The sequence below is a fragment of the Haliotis asinina genome, chromosome 9 (assembly GCF_037392515.1).
Source record: "Haliotis asinina isolate JCU_RB_2024 chromosome 9, JCU_Hal_asi_v2, whole genome shotgun sequence".
NCBI classification, from domain to species: domain Eukaryota; kingdom Metazoa; phylum Mollusca; class Gastropoda; order Lepetellida; family Haliotidae; genus Haliotis; species Haliotis asinina.
In genome coordinates, this window is record NC_090288.1 from 60,807,958 (window position 1) to 60,824,419 (window position 16,462).

General features: G+C 38.4%; 2 protein-coding genes across 2 annotated transcripts; both read left to right on the forward strand.

Moving 5' to 3' along the window:
• The first annotated feature begins 9,694 nt into the window (after nt 1-9,694).
• LOC137297358 (beta-1,3-galactosyltransferase 1-like) lies at nt 9,695-10,762 on the forward strand. Its single transcript, XM_067829367.1, has one exon. The coding sequence runs from the start codon at nt 9,695-9,697 to the stop codon at nt 10,760-10,762; it is 1,068 nt and encodes a 355-aa protein (XP_067685468.1).
• Nucleotides 10,763-13,902: 3,140 nt separating this feature from the next.
• On the forward strand, nt 13,903-14,970 carry LOC137297359 (beta-1,3-galactosyltransferase 1-like). Its single transcript, XM_067829368.1, has one exon. It carries the CDS (start codon nt 13,903-13,905, stop codon nt 14,968-14,970), a length of 1,068 nt encoding a protein of 355 aa, XP_067685469.1.
• The last annotated feature ends 1,492 nt before the right edge of the window (nt 14,971-16,462 follow it).

Below are 16,462 nucleotides of genomic sequence, written 5' to 3' on the forward strand. Positions count from 1 at the left end.
ATGTATAATTACTTCACAGTTTGGAATTCTGCGAGAAATTCCCTGTTTCTTGATACCATCCACTATTATCTCAGATCAGGCTAAAGTGCTTAAAATTGCCTTTCAAAATAGGCTTCATTGTAAATGTCAATTTTCAAACTGTACAAAATCGATTTCACAGCGTTATTTGCAGCATGTTTTGAAACATGAAAATCGGGTAATTACTGGGAGTAATGAATTTCAAAAATAGCATATTAATGATAACTGATATCACGTTTTCATGTAAGGAGTAATGATAATTCTGAAACGTCGCCGATGAACCCAGAATCGGTTGAGATGTTTTCGAAAATACACATACAGGAAGGCCGAAGTGCGCTTTCCGCCATATTGGATAGTGTTTACAAAATCACATTTCGAGAAGGCGTGACGCCTATAACATCACGTATATTTCATAGTCTGCTGCGACAAGCGCATCATTGAACTCCCCACACATCTTAGAATCTAATTACAAATGGCCTTGTCACCAATACCAACTGTCTAGGTAAAACAAAACGAAAGATAACGGGTATGAAAACGAACGCTGTGCTCGAAAGACCGCGCTTGTTTGAAATGTAAACAAAGAAAAAATACAATTCTACACTGCGTAGCATTTTCGGAAATTTTCCAACATCCAGTCGTGTAATCATTGCTTACTATGGCTCAATAGGCTTAGTATATTCAGGGGAAGAGTATCGTAGCAAGAAATAGCAAATTAAAAATACATACAGTGAAATCATTTGGTAATTCATAAGAAACAATCAAACTTATAGTGCAGCCTGACGCCATTGACTGAAGCAAAATCACGCAGAACGACAGCGGTACTTATCGGCATTTCTGGTATCTTCCGTCATTTACAATGTAAACGATAAAAACATATACACAGATAGTCAGACTACTTCTGATTACTTACATCTCACATTTATGCACAAAAGATCCTGAATCAAGGAAAAAGTCCCCGCAAAATCCTGTGTACCCTTGTTAGCGAAGCCGCCATTTTGAAAGAAATCGGTCATCGGTAGTGATGTCACACGTCAACATTGTTGGACATATTAGGCACTTCCTTTGAGGTGAAGGTCGGTTGGACAAGAGTAAACACAATGCCCATACCATTCTGATTGCACATTTAGTATTGTGATATATATTTTGCGTATCGTTCAGATATTTTTTCATGATACTAATTTCGGTATCTACATATATCCATGTTCAACACCATACCATATGTGAATATAAGCTATGCGTTTTTATTCTTTGAAAGCTTTTGATTGTTTGAATAATATTTACATGGGAAATTGACTCCGTAAGTGTACTATACCACATTTTAAGCCTGTACACAAGTGTTGGAAGATCACACGTAACCATTACTGCAACATGTGCTTTAGTTCCCGTGATGTACAATATTCAGTACGTTGGGACAAATATTGCAGTTTCATATGAGCAGGTTAATAAACAGCGAATTAATTCCAACTTACAAACAAAACTGATAATATTAATGAAAGTGATTTGTACATTTTAGGAAATGCAGGGGCACATATATTTAAAGGAATTGTCTTGTTCATTGTATTGGTTTGTGTCGTTTTTATAGACAAATCAGTTACGAATATTGATTGACCAGGTGCGAGTTTGTCAAAAACGGTTTATGATTCATTATCATTTTTTAGATAATAAAGTCAATTCAAATTCGATTAAAATACATCTGATGGCAGAATATCTAACTCAAACAATATTTATACGAAAATTGTTAAAAATATATAAACCAGGTCATGTTTTGATTTGGACAAGCGTTACATCCATATTCCAATACTTCTGTACTGAAAAAGCGATCTCTTTGTACCTTTCACTGCATACTTATGAAGTGAAATAATTTTATAATCATTAGAAGAAATGTCTGTTTCCTAAGTGAATATACAATAAATATTAAGGTGTTGTGAAGTTTTCATTTGCGCTAAACTGATGCTAGACAGGTGCGCGTGTTGCTCACAATACGATATGTAGTAAAACCGTCTAATTGATGACATATTCAGGACACTATTTCAGTGATAAAACCATTTATTTTTCATTTTGGCTAAAAAGTGTTGAATTCTGACACAGAAGCCGAGATCTTTTACACATTGAGTTGAAATTAGGTTAGATATATACTAATCAGCATCCAGAGTTGTCTTTTTCCGACGGCAAAAAATGCACAAAACATGCCGTGACGTCTACTAGAATGTCGCATTATTTTCAGTTATTTCATTACATTTGAAAATGTGGCTGTTACTCCGTTAATAACGATGCAAAATTAATCCAAATACAATTACACAAACAGGACAATATGGGAATCTAAGATCTAAATTATGTATCGGATAGGGACATCCAAATCGCTGTTACCTGCTTTTTTATGGAGTACACTGAATTCTTTTCTTACAAATTGTGACACTACCAAAAGGTATCCTTTCTCATTGGAGAACTTTGTATTGGAATAGTTTGGTTCACTGTGAACAAAACATAACGAAAATATACTGTCCGTATCCACAGCAAATTCTCTCCATGTGATCTGAGTTACATTGACCTAATGTAAACCACAGCGGAGTTATACCCCCTTATCTTTATACGTGCATCACCTCTCTCTTGACGTTTGACGTCATAAAAGAAAATCGATTTTTGACATTTATTGCGGATCATTTTTGGTTTTGTGAGTATTGCGTTATGCATTAACACATAAATCCATTTCATATACACTTATGTCGTTCAGATATCAAGCTGTCGTTTCTTCGTTCACACTTTCCGTAAAGATGCCAAATTAAAAAAATCGTAGCAGAGTGCAATTATCAGTGTCTATTCCTCAGACCACTGAGGTAGCCGCAGTTATATTTATACCAACGGATAGGATTCTACATTTCTGTGCAATTTTATGGCCGTGCGCAGATCCAGGACCACGTGAGCGCAAATCTCGCACAACGTTCACTTTTCAAACCTTAACTACGAAAATGTGCGCCTGAAAAAAAACAAACTCGGCATCCAAGGGGTTAAACCATACAAGGTAATATGACTGTCTCACTTCTACTACCAACGAAAGTTTAGGTCAGTACATTCAGCTGAAGTTGACTAGTCATACGACATTCCACGACTGCATTGTGGGAATGTAAACATTGCAAACATTACCGTGTCTGTAAAATTTTGAGTCGAACTATGAGATATTTTATCCTTCGGAAAACATAAACTTAGTGTTTCCACCAATGATGTTAGCTGTGTGATGCAACTGCAAACCAAGAAACGGGATGCGACGAAGCACTTCACTGTGGGAGGCTGTACGAGGCGATGGCAACTGACATCCATCGTGACGTGATTCTTCAAAGGCATTTAGAAGTTGGCGTAGTAATACAGGACAATTTTTTATCGATAGCGACTTCTTGAGTTTATTTTGTCGACGTTTCGGGGCTTATCCTAGCTCCCTCATCATATGACGTCATAATGCTATGACAACATGATACCAGTAGCTAACAGGAATGCTATGACAACATAATAGAATAAGTGGTGAATGGTTCCAACTAACATGACTCACAGAATGAATACATCTTATCTGGATATAGAGTAGTGTTGTTGGATTAAATTAGAAATGCCAGATCTCGTAAACTTGTAAGTTTAGACATGTACAGATATTGTTGATAAATGTATTGCATGTATAGCATGTTAAGTAATTATTGTTCATCCATGGGAGCCCGTGTCGGTCTTTTTAATATGATTTTGAAATGACTGGCATACCCTTTAGTCTGGGTGAGATTTTAAAATTGCTCGAGCATGTCGATAAATCAAAGTTTGGATGTCGGTTAAGTTACCGCCATCCTCGCGTAATATTTGAAGGTTTATCAGTGTGCTAAATAATTTTGATTTTAGGCAAGTGGAAGCCTGCTTATATTCGATGGAAATAATCGCCAAGGGATCGACCTGCCGCCATACTGGGATGCTGGTAACGCACGTTATCAACATCACCTTAGGTATGGTGATTGTACCTCAACACCATCAATTGCTCATTTTGAACGTAATTTATATTACTAACCGATACCTTCTGATGTTTAATCAACTGAAATTTCAAAACTGTTCGCAGTCAGTATGATGGTAATTTGAAACAGGGTATGAAACAATTCAGCCAGACTACAGGACTGCTTAGATGTAAAACTTGTCAGCCATGACCAAACTTACCACAAAATATCTTCATATACCTGTCTAAATTTAATCCCGACCGTCGGTCAGATGCATTTGAGCATCTGGAAGTCAGTGCTGAATATAACCCGTCCTGGGCAGTCTGGCATGCAGATATTTCAAACGGTGGAATTTGGAATGTAGTTTTGGCTTATTGGTATCTTGATGTCGTCAATAGCAACGGTCCCGAAGACTCGGTTGACAATACCAACAGAGGCTCGATAAACAGCAACACATATATTAAGTATTGTCAGCGGTGTCCAAAGTAAGTGTGAATCACACAAAAGTTACAATATCAAATATACATGACAGACCCATGTTTGTCCGTTCGAGAATAGCTGACATGTTGTGGCGACCAAACAAACAGGCGCCAAATACAATATCTTTTGAACACTGACTACCAAGCCAGGGCTACAATGATCTGAAAAGTTCCATTTCTACACTGATACAAATGCAAATACGTGGTTTTAACACTGTGAGCGGCACACATTCGGCGGTCGTTTTCGACAGGCAGTCTCTTCACGACTGAAGTGCGAGAGGTGAGTGACACTGATGCAGTGTAGTATTTTCCCATTTCTCGGTTTCTAGACATATAGTCTAAAACCTTTGTAGGTTGTAAAAGCAAAGACATAGATTTAAAACATTGTTTGGTATTTAATAGATTTGATAGATTCAAAACATTCAGCGTCCATGTAATGTAATGAATGCTCGCAACTGTTGGTGTAAGTGAACCGGGACATTGTCATACCGGGTATCTCAACGAGGAACTATATAACATTAGTAGGGGCTAAGTTTAAGCTCATGGATATCCGTACAAATTTGAGAATTCAAATAGAATGCAGGCTGTTGAATTGACGTGACATTGAATTGTCAATCGAAAATCTGCTGTTGTATGGCTGTTATTTAATGTTTTTTTTCCACCATTAAACCTGAAACATAATTTCATTCCATACATAATCTCTCTCGTATTGTCGAGGATTGGGCTACATGTATGCAAAATGGATGCGAAATGTGAAGGTTTTGCATACAATGTGTGAATTTCTTCGGCTCGTACATGCCGGGATTTTGGATAGCATGAGGATTAAGCAAGCCATCGCCAGAAAACCAGTGTTCTATGTCCACTTTTGATTGAGCATTATGCGGAAGCTCAGAGTCTATTTTGCTGTATATTCCATCTCATGGCAAAATTTCACCGTGATATATAGCCAAGAAAGTGGTTTGCCTTGTTATATCGCCGTAAAATAACATAAATTGTCTGTGTTTTATTCACAAGACGTAGATACATTCATTTTACAGAGTAACAATAAATATTATAATGTTGGTAAGACATGGCACCGTCGCCGTTACTGTAAATATATATATAGTAATATTCACAAGAGAAGGTACATTCGTTTTACATCGAAATAATATGACGTTATGCATGTTGGTAAATCGTAGCATCTCAGTCCATACTCTAAGTTGTAGTGTTCAAAAACGTAGGTATATTCGCTCTACAAAGAGATAAAATTATACATGTTGGTAAGTGGTGGCACCGCAATCCATGCTGTAAGTTAAGTAGTAATATTGGCAAGGGTAGGAACATTCGTTGTACAAAAGGATAATATAAGGTTGGTATCAAGTCGATGCTGTAAGTAATAATATTAGTATTCACAATCGTTTACTAAGTCATATCTTGTGTGGTTTACTAACTTCACAACGAACAGACGCCACAATCCTATTCACTCTCGTTATCACTCTCTGCTATCTGTAGCTTCTTTTCTAAAGAAAGTTAGGACATTGCTGACGATTTCTCGACACTGACATGTCAAACGGCGATCTCTTCTCGGCTGTTCGGACATGTTGACAATCAACTGACAAAGTTGCACCCGTTCACAATCATTGACCCAACCAGTTGTAACACGGCAATGTAATGCATTAGTAGTCACTTGATCAGGTCAAAGAGAACAAACTGTAGTATAATGTTATGAATGTTGTTAAGTCGTGACACCGCTGTCAGTGCTGTATGTAGTTACTGCAGTATTCACAAGAGTAGGTACATTCGTTCTATAGTCATGCATGCATGACTCTTTTTTCTGTCGTGAATAGGTATATTCAAATGTTAGTACACAAAGATCATAATTATATATGCTGAAGAGTCATGAGTCAGGGGTATTTTTTTCAATTTTAGTGCCATTTGAACTTACATAAATTTTGTTGAATTTCCCTCTCTGAATATAGTGTTATAGGGGATGAAGTCTATCCATTTCTCCACAAAAGCTGCTTGATAGTATCAACATGTAGTTTCACTGAGACTCTACAGGTGTGCATCTCATACACCTTGTTCATCCAATTTGTTAATTTTGGTCCCCTCTACGGATGTTTTAACGTAGTTGAATTTGGTTCTATTCATCCTGTTCGTCCCATACAACAGGTGTACCTTATTCACTTCTTCTCAAAACCCACTGCACAAAACACACTTGTCTTACATTTATCTTTATTAGAGACTGTAAAGATGTGGATCTCATATTTTGTTTTTGTATTTCACAGGTTTTTTTTGGTATGTTTAGAGACATTTGAACTTCGATAAACTTTGTGGAATTTGTCACTGATGATAGTGAACTTTGGGATTAAATCTACCCACTTCTCCACGTAAACTGTTTATTCTGATAACGTACCTATTGAAATAGCGGTGGAGGTTTTTGAGGTCAAAGTTTAACTTGTACAGCTTACGTATGTAATAGAGATCTATGCCGTTTCCCAGCCGTGAGTAGGGGCAGTTGTAACTTGCTGCTCACCCTACTTTGTACATGTTGACGAATCATCACACATCAGTCCATGCTGTAAGTACAGATAGCCATTTGCTCATTCATTCGTTTGGTCTGTTGTTCATTATCTTTCAAATATTTCTTAAAACAAGAATTCCAGAGAATTCTATGTGGTAATTGGACCAATCAGTATCGAGATTGATCACGTGACATGGAGATGAAACGATCTGGAGTGATTGAGTGGCTTTAATTTTAAGCTGCTTTTAGCAATATTCCAGCAATATCACGACAGGGGACAACAGAAATGGCTTTACACATTGTACCCATGTGGGGAATCGAACCTGGGTCTTCGACGTGACGAGCGAACCCAATAACTGCCAGACTACCCCACCACCCATGGACCACTGAAACATCCCTTATTTATGATTTTTATCAAATGTAATTTGTAGGCTATGGAACTAAAACAAGATAAAGAACAAAAATACATCACCGTACAGGGACAATAAGCCTAGGGTTCATTTGCATTTCTGACACATAGAACACTAGGTTTGAACAAAATGACAAATCTGTTTGACCAAGTGTTTAATCTGCAAGCGTTTTTCGTTAATTTCTTATTAGGAATTTACTTTGAGAAAATACTTTGAGTTATTTTTTCAAGTCTTTTTGAAATAACACATATATATGTGCACAATTTTTGCACAAACATTTGATAGAGTATACAATAGTTTTGAAATTGCTGTTCTAAACATCAAGTTCGATTTTCTCGAAAAGGGGTTTTTTAGGACGTAGAACACTCTGGTTTTCAGGCGACGAGGTATGTAACTCAGAATGGTGAAGAAAACATATTCAAGAAATTGTGAACTTAGCGGTGTACCTCGCGTTTTGAGGTAGCAAGTGCCGTGACAATAACTCAATTTTCAATGCGTATTTCGCGTTATGTCCTATCGTGCCTATTCGAATTGGAGTTGGAGATATAACAAGTGATGCTGTTGTGAAATAACAATCACCACAAAACGTGTCTGCATGAGGTATTTCAGGGTATGCGACCGTATTTTAATGAATACCCAATAGGGTAACGATAACTGGGTTCTATCTATACATGTCGCTAGATGTGGCAGCGTATGGCAAGCCGCCCACATTTATGTAGAAATTAATAATATCTTCAGACGTCAGATGTTATTATGATATCTGTATTATCTGTAAACATACCAATGTGAGTAAATATTTGAATTTTGTTTAACACCTTCTGAATGAAAACATATATATATATATATATGTGTGTGTGTGTGTGGTTGGTGTGTGTGTGTGTGTGTGTGTGTGTGTGTGTGTGTGTACTATGTACTATGAACTACATATAACCATGTGATGTATATTATATTCCATGTGAGGTATCTTCAGTTTATTTCAATATATTTCTGTATCCATTCAGGATATCTTTAGAATATTTTAATAATTGTGAAAACTGTTTCTGGTCGCGATCGACTTTTGGTGAGTACGGTGTTAAATAACAAACAAGACTATTACTGCGACCCAAAATGGCTATAGCTAGTATGTCCAGTTTTTATGTCTCTCACTAATACTCATTTGCTGTCACATAACCACTACAAGCAATATGTGGGTCACCTGTCTCGTGTGTTTAGTTGTACGCATGCACAACACAACAAAACACGGTCAACATTAGTTCAATTCAGAATAAGAAGGTCATATTCAGATGTAAATCCATGTATGAGCGTTACATTTTCGAACGTTCAAATTTCACTCAGTTGCTGTCAAATGAGCGAGAGCGAGGCTTTTACGTGTGTGTGTGTGTGTGTGTGTCTGTCTGTCTGTCTGTCTGTCTGTCTCTCCCTCTCTCTCTGTGTGTGAGTGTGTTCATTGACACGTATATCCCTACTGCGTAGACGATGCTCAAACTGCTGATCACTTGATTGTCTTTTGCAAACGCTATTATTTAAAGACCGCCGCCATATAGCTGGAATGTCGCTGAGTGCGGCGTTAAAGAAGAAACCACCCAACCACGGATGTCTGGTCGGCAGAATGTTCAGTTTGTGAGTTAGGTCAATGAGGAACAATTGAGCATGCATGAAATGGCCTAGTCCAATGTCCCTTACGATCGAATCCTTTATATTATGATTTATGTTTTGATAAAAACCGGTTTCTAATTAAATCAAACTGACAGTATTTTGTAACACATCTGTAACGAAAACCACTTTCTCTTTAAATGACTTCTAAGAAAAGCATTGAATCATGAATGAACTGAAGGTATGGCGGTACATTCAGAACCGCCCAGATCCTTTCCCGTTTTAAACGCAGTTTGAATTTCGCTGTGATTGACCGAAATTAAATATGCACACCTCCTGTTATTTAAGAAATTCAAAACTGTTTCCTGCACTGCCAATTCTGCCTAAACAAAGTTTTCAACATCGGCTCCTTTATCATCTGTTGAGATGCTAAGGCGGTGTGGTAGCCTTATGGCTATAGTGTTTGCTCGTCAAGACCCAGGTTCGATCCCCCCACATGTAAACAATTTGTCAAGCCTATTTCTAGTGTCCCCCGCCGCGATATTGCTAGAACATTTTAAACGTCACACTCACTCACATTTGGGTAACTTCCAAAAATGCCACCTTACTTGGGCGTTTAAGGTACACCATTTGCTATCGTGGATCCAGTCCCACAGATCTATAATACTCAATATGAAATCAGTTGTCAAATGTTATAGAGGTGTTGTTGAATAGTGATTGATCTGTTCTAGGATGGCTAGCATGATCCGGTTGAAGAGGCTCAGAAGTATGTCATGGCCGTGCATGTTGACCCTGCTGTGTATTGTGACTACTGGGGTCAGTTTGCTGAGCAGAGAGTTCGTTACTGTTGCCAAGGACGATAGGGCAGTGGCGATCACGACAAGCACAACAAAGACTGGAAACGCATCGAGGCAAATAACCATTCCACCAACCACTCCAAAGACGATCAATAAACACAAGGCAGATATTATGAGAGCTTCTAAAAGAGTTCGCGCGGTGTCTGACCCCATGCTGCGATATCTCAGCATCACACACAGTAAAGAGGATGTTTGGGATAATTTACATTTGTACAAATTCTCTATGAACGCCGACAACTGTAAGGGTAGGGCCCCCGTAGTGGTAATAGTGCATAGTGCCATGTATAACACACACAAACGAGAAAGAATTAGGAAAGACATAAGGGGCAGTGACTCAAAGCGCGAACCATTATTGACTGTTGTTTTTCTAGTCGGGGAAACGACCAACGCATCATTACAGGCAAAAGTTAAAAGGGAATCGCAAAAGTATCAAGACATTGTACAAGGGAATTTCATAGATTCTTACCACAACCTGACCCACAAGCACATCATGGGTTACCACTGGGTTATCAATCATTGTAAAACTGTACGCTATGTTATCAAAATTGACGATGATGTCGTTGTCCACGTTGACAACGTCTTAAGGTACCTGTTGTTGAACCCTCTCCCTGAAGAGCATATTATGTGCGTCGTTCTGCCGATGACCGTGAAAAGTACACGCGGAAAGTGGGCCATTTCTGATCAGGAATACCCTTTTATCAGGTACCCTCGATATTGTGCTGGATTTGCATATATAACAACGCTGTCAGTTGTCAAGAGACTACACGCTGCTTCAACTTACATCAGGTCAATATGGGTTGATGACACTTATGCTACCGGCCTTCTTGCACTTGCATCCAACACCAAACTGATAAGTTTTCCCAATGGACAATACTATAACGGGTTGCAGAAGCCACCCGCACGATATAAAACAGAAGGGATGTTTATATTGTACCGTGATTAAGTGCGCCTTGTGGAGCACAAGAAGACGTACACGAAGTGTGATGTCGACCTCCAGATGATGACGCTGTCACAAGGAGAGTTATGTACTGAACTGTGACATGTCTGTGATGCTGCTTGCATAAAAGGAATTACAGACATAAATTGCGGGCGATTCTGCTAGTGTTCATCCAATGATGTGCAGAGGTAGGGTGGTCGAAATGAAAGCAATGCTGCTTGGATAAGGGGATAGCATTGTACAGCCAATCAGACTTGCCAATCTGCTACGCAAAGTCATTTCTGATGAATCATGATTTTCTTTTGCAGCAAACTTCTTTAGCATGGACATTTCTGCAATAATTTATTCCATTTACTAATTCATTAAGAGGTACATCGTTATGACTAGTATACTGTTAAATATACATCGTTTCACTGAATGTATTTAGTTATGTTTTATTCTCTTTATAACAACACTCGCACACACGCACACACGCACACAAACACCAAACACTATTTCGATTTCCATGGAAACGACTTAGTCTAAACAGGGAGTATGAGCTTCACTCAAAAGAACTCAAAAGCTATCTTCAACAAAGCGTGGTACATACATCAAACAACCTAAGCGGTGCCTTTTCTTATTTACAGATGTTTACATATACGTTTAGCTTGATTTCCATGGAAACGTGGTGGACTAAGTCTCAAGAAGGAGGGCTGGGTTTCCTTACCGGAGCACAACTCTAAAACCTTTCAATATCTTTCTGTAAGAATTTTGCAGATGTATCAAATAGATTTTGAAAAAGTGTTTTTTGCTACTTACAGATTTTTTAGCTATACGTTTTTCATAATATCCATGCAGGGGTTTAACACTTTTTCCAAGTCCACTGGCCCCAGGTCCAGAAAAGTTTTAAAATCCACATGACCAAATCTCATTTGATGATTAACATTAACAATCTGAGCTCGTGGCAGATTGCATTTCTATTTCATTATCAAAATACATATATTTTAGTAGTGTGGCACTACTGTACCCGAGTAAAGTTTAATTTAATGTGGATATTTATTTGACTGACCGTCGGGCAACAGTATTTTTACACCCCTGCCATGGAAACGGTGTTTTATTACTTTCATACATTTATACATATACTACTAGACATACACTGGATATGTAAAATGTACACTTCAATTATCAACACTTAAGTCATGATATCTAGGTCATTGCTAAGTGCAGGTAATGCGAAAATGTAACAGATTGGTTCATTTATGCTGTGAATAATTCGCAATGATCCTGTACAAAATTATAGCGATTGCTGACAACGTTGATTCATCATTTTATGAGCGCTTTGACAGATAATTCAGGCTGTTATCAATTTCCTTGATGTAGCTATATCTGTTATTTTTTCATGCTTTGAATTGTTCAGTTTTCCAAATATGTCTTTTATTGCTTAAAAAATGAAAACAAATCTATTAAATGAGAGGGTAAGCTGTTTAATACATAAAAGGCATGTAGAATACATTCGGAATCAGTTTTACTAAAGCATAGATCATCATCAACTAAAAGCTCATTTTCAGTAAATCCTTTTTCGTGTATATTAATCTGTTTTGAACGTCTAATAGCTTGCAATCATTTGTTTATTTCCTGTAACAAGCAAAGGCATCATTACAGATGATATCGTGATCAAAAACAGAGGTCAAGTGCCCCAATACTTTGGGAATATCATCATTCTTAATGGATTTATCATAAAGTATACTTTGTCTTGCATCATTTGAGATCATATCAAGATTAATACTGTTGATATTCAGCTGACATAAACGATGAGTTGTTGCGTTGAGTTGATGAGTAAGATGCCTACAGGTACCTGAAGCATTGTGTAATAACTGCTGATAATATAACTGCAAGATGATATGCCGGGGAAATTGGTGTTCTTCTGATGACTCTTGTATATGGTCTATATAAATCAGCACAACATGATACAGTGGAACAAGTCCCACACAAAAGGAATAAGAGACAGTGAAATCATGAATATTTCTAAATAATGCTTTATCAAGTAAACACTATAGTTTTGTTCACTATGAGAAGTGAGTATACGTACGCACATGTACTTACATAACTTACATGACTTACATGACTTACATGACATACGCGGTGGCTGATTTGATCGAATGAGTTAGATGTTGATATTTCCCACAAGTTTATAACTATTAATGCAATGTTGTTTACTTGAGATTGACGTAAATCTTGTTCAGGATAAGAAATTAATGCATTTTCTCGTAACATGAATCATCTTGGATGTAGATTTTAGCTGTGAATCAATAGAACATGACGATTACATACCACCTTTGGATGTATGTGTTTTAACCTTTTCATTATGCATAGTTCGAGAGTTCGATGCGACCATATGGTCACAGAAAAGATCCGGGTTTGATTCTCCACATGGGTAGTATCGGGTACAATGTATTAAGCCCATATATGGTGTTCCCCGTCTAGATACTGTTGGTATATTGCTAAACGCTTATTGCTAAACACTTGTACTCACTCACCCACTCACTCACTGGATACGAGTCGATATGATATTCCTTTATGTTTTTCTTGGACTATATATAATTAGACAGTCTTGACCATCGTGACCGATGTCATAAATTGTGTTAATATCGCTATTCATAGCAGTTCAACAGAGACCGTGTTATCAGGGTTGTGTCTTTGTCAGAAGATCTTGTTGTACAGTTCAGTTTATGAGTTATGTCAATGATGAGCTTGCAGGAAATGGCCAAGTGCCGAGGAATACCCTCATATGTATTATGATTTGTGTTTTGATAAACGGTGATTACTAACTTGATCAAACTGGCAGTGACTTATTTCAATGCCATTTTTGAAGTTGGAAGTCAGATCGAACAAGTATATAAGCTCTAACTTTTTATAGCTCTAGAACAGACGTTTCATGCAGGTTCTTGCATCGTTTTCAAGTATGAATATTCAAACTCACCTTAACATCCACATTCACTATTGCGTTATTTCCGCTGACTATCCACAGAAATGCATCTTTATATGGACTTGAAAGCTACACCAATTACTGTCAGTAACTCCAGTTCCAAAGAACTATAGCACTGTATATGAAATCAGTTGTCGAATGTTACAGAGATGTTGTTGAATATTGATTGATCTGTTCTAGGATGGCTAGCATGATCCGGTTGAGAAGGCTCAGAAGTATGTCATGGCGGTGCATGTTGACCCTGCTGTGTATTATGACTGCTCTGGTCAGTTTGCTGAGCAGAGAGTTCGTTACTGTTGCCAAGGACGATAGGGCAGTGGCGATCACGACAAGTACAACAAAGACTGGTAAACCATCGAGGCAAATAACCGACCCGCCAACCACCCCAAAGACGATCAATAAACACAAGGCAGATATTACGAGAGCTTCGAAAAGAGTCCACGCGGTGTCTGACGCCATGCTGAAATTTCTCCACATTACACATAATAAAGGGGATGTTTGGGATAATTTACATTTGTACAAATTCTCTATGAACGCCGACAACTGTAAGGGTAGGGCCTCCGTAGTGGTAATAGTGCATAGTGCCATGTATAACACACACAAACGAGACAAAATTAGGAAAGACATAAGGGGCAGTGACTCAAAGCGCGAACCATTATTGACTGTTGTTTTTCTAGTCGGGGAAACGACCAACGCATCATTACAGGCAAAAGTTAAAAGGGAATCGCAAAAGTATCAAGACATTGTACAAGGGAATTTCATAGATTCTTACCACAACCTGACCCACAAGCACATCATGGGTTACCACTGGGTTATCAATCATTGTAAAACTGTACGCTATGTTATCAAAATTGACGATGATGTCGTTGTCCACGTTGACAACGTCTTAAGGTACCTGTTGTTGAACCCTCTTCCTGAAGAGCATATTATGTGCGTCGTTCTGCAGGGTAGCATGAAGAGAACAACCGGAAAGTGGGCCATTTCTGATCAGGAATACCCTTTTATCAGGTACCCTCGATATTGTGCTGGATTTGCATACATGACAACGCTGTCAGTTGTCAAGAGACTGTACGCTGCTTCATCTTACACCAAGTCAATATGGATTGATGATACTTATGCTACCGGCCTTCTTGCACTTGTAACCAACACCAAACTGATACGTTTTCCCAATGGACAATACTATAACGGGGTGCAGAAGCCACCCGCACGATATAAAACAGAAGGGATGTTTATATTGTACCGTGATTAAGTACGTGATTTGAAGCATAAGATGAACGCGATGTGGATGTCCAAACTATAGATACAGCTGCCGCTATCCCAAGGAGAGTTATTGTCCAAGTGGCTATATAACAGAGTCATATATATATATCACTTTTGCTCAGCAACCATTGTTTCTGTAGAACGTCGTCAGTTATTGAATGATTGAAGTGACGTCTATGAAGAGGGCATTAACATTTGCTCACCGTGTTTTACTGCACAAACGTTTTTGAACGAAATGGATAATAAATATATTGTTGCACACACCTATGCGTAACTTGTGCTAGCGGGTGTATTGCCGTCGATCTCGTTCGGGGATAAAACATTTCACACTCGTTTCGCATCAATCGTATGACACGCATGTTCGTGTAATAATCTCTACGTAGGGAACTGTGGCGTGTTGGTGGTGCTGCTTGCATAAGGTGGGTTACAATTATACATTGCGGGTAATTCTGCTAGTGTAATGGGAATTAATATTATGTACACAAGTCGGCATGCCTGTCTACAGGCTATCTTGCTGGTATAATGGGAATTATGTACACAAGGAGGAATGCCTGCCTACCGGTGACCCTGCTACTATATATTCAGGTATGTATAGGGCCTGGGGTGGTCGATCTCTGGAAAATGTTACTGGACAATGGGGCTGCCTTGTGCAGATAACAGGACTTGTCAATCTCGTACACAAAGTCATTTCTGATTAAACATGTTTTTCATTTAACCTGTTCTGTTAACCCACATATGCATAGTGTCTTAGATTTTCCTCAGATTTTGTGAGCAAGTTTTTTTTTGACAAGCAATGATAGGAATGGGGTGTCATTTTACCATAAAATTGTTTTTACCCCCGTCCCCGTCCTGCAAAGTGCGTCGTAGAAATAGTACGATATGCACAGATGGGTGCAGGATTATTTTCCAGTGTTGGGTAGGCGCGTTCACAAGCACGATAAAATGCCAGTACCAGTGTATGCATCTTCCTTCGTGGAGAACGTGGACAGCCTTTTGTACATACCGAAACATGAGTCTCCTTGACTTCAGACAATGACCTGCCTTTCAGCCGATCCGAATTTTCTCCAGTGAAAGTGAAAATAGACACCATCAACGACTCTGGTTACACTGAATTCCAAGTCATTGTTTCATAAGAAAATTTCTCTATTTTATGTCGAGGTTTAGACAAGTCAAGTGAATTCCAAGTCATTGTTTCATAAGAAAATTTCTCTATTTTATGTCGAGGTTTAGACAGCATACCTTAACTAAGAAATCACGGCCTCTGTTTGATGAGGTCGTAAAATGATTCACAATGCATCAGACTAACTTGTTAGGTGTTTAGGGGGTGGGTGTGGGGGGTGTGGTGTGGTGGGACGTCGGGTGACAAAGTTTATTTTGCAGACTGTGTAACTGACCTGTATTGTCACCAAGCCTAGGCAGGAGCGGCATGGTTTACACACCTGAAGCCGTATTAAAAGCTTGGTTAAAACAAAACATGCAGG

Excerpts from the sequence above, each read along its gene's own strand:
- LOC137297358 (XM_067829367.1), top strand. The coding sequence starts at position 9,695 with ATGGCTAGCATGATCCGGTTGAAGAGGCTCAGAAGTATGTCATGGCCG.
- LOC137297359 (XM_067829368.1), top strand. The coding sequence starts at position 13,903 with ATGGCTAGCATGATCCGGTTGAGAAGGCTCAGAAGTATGTCATGGCGG.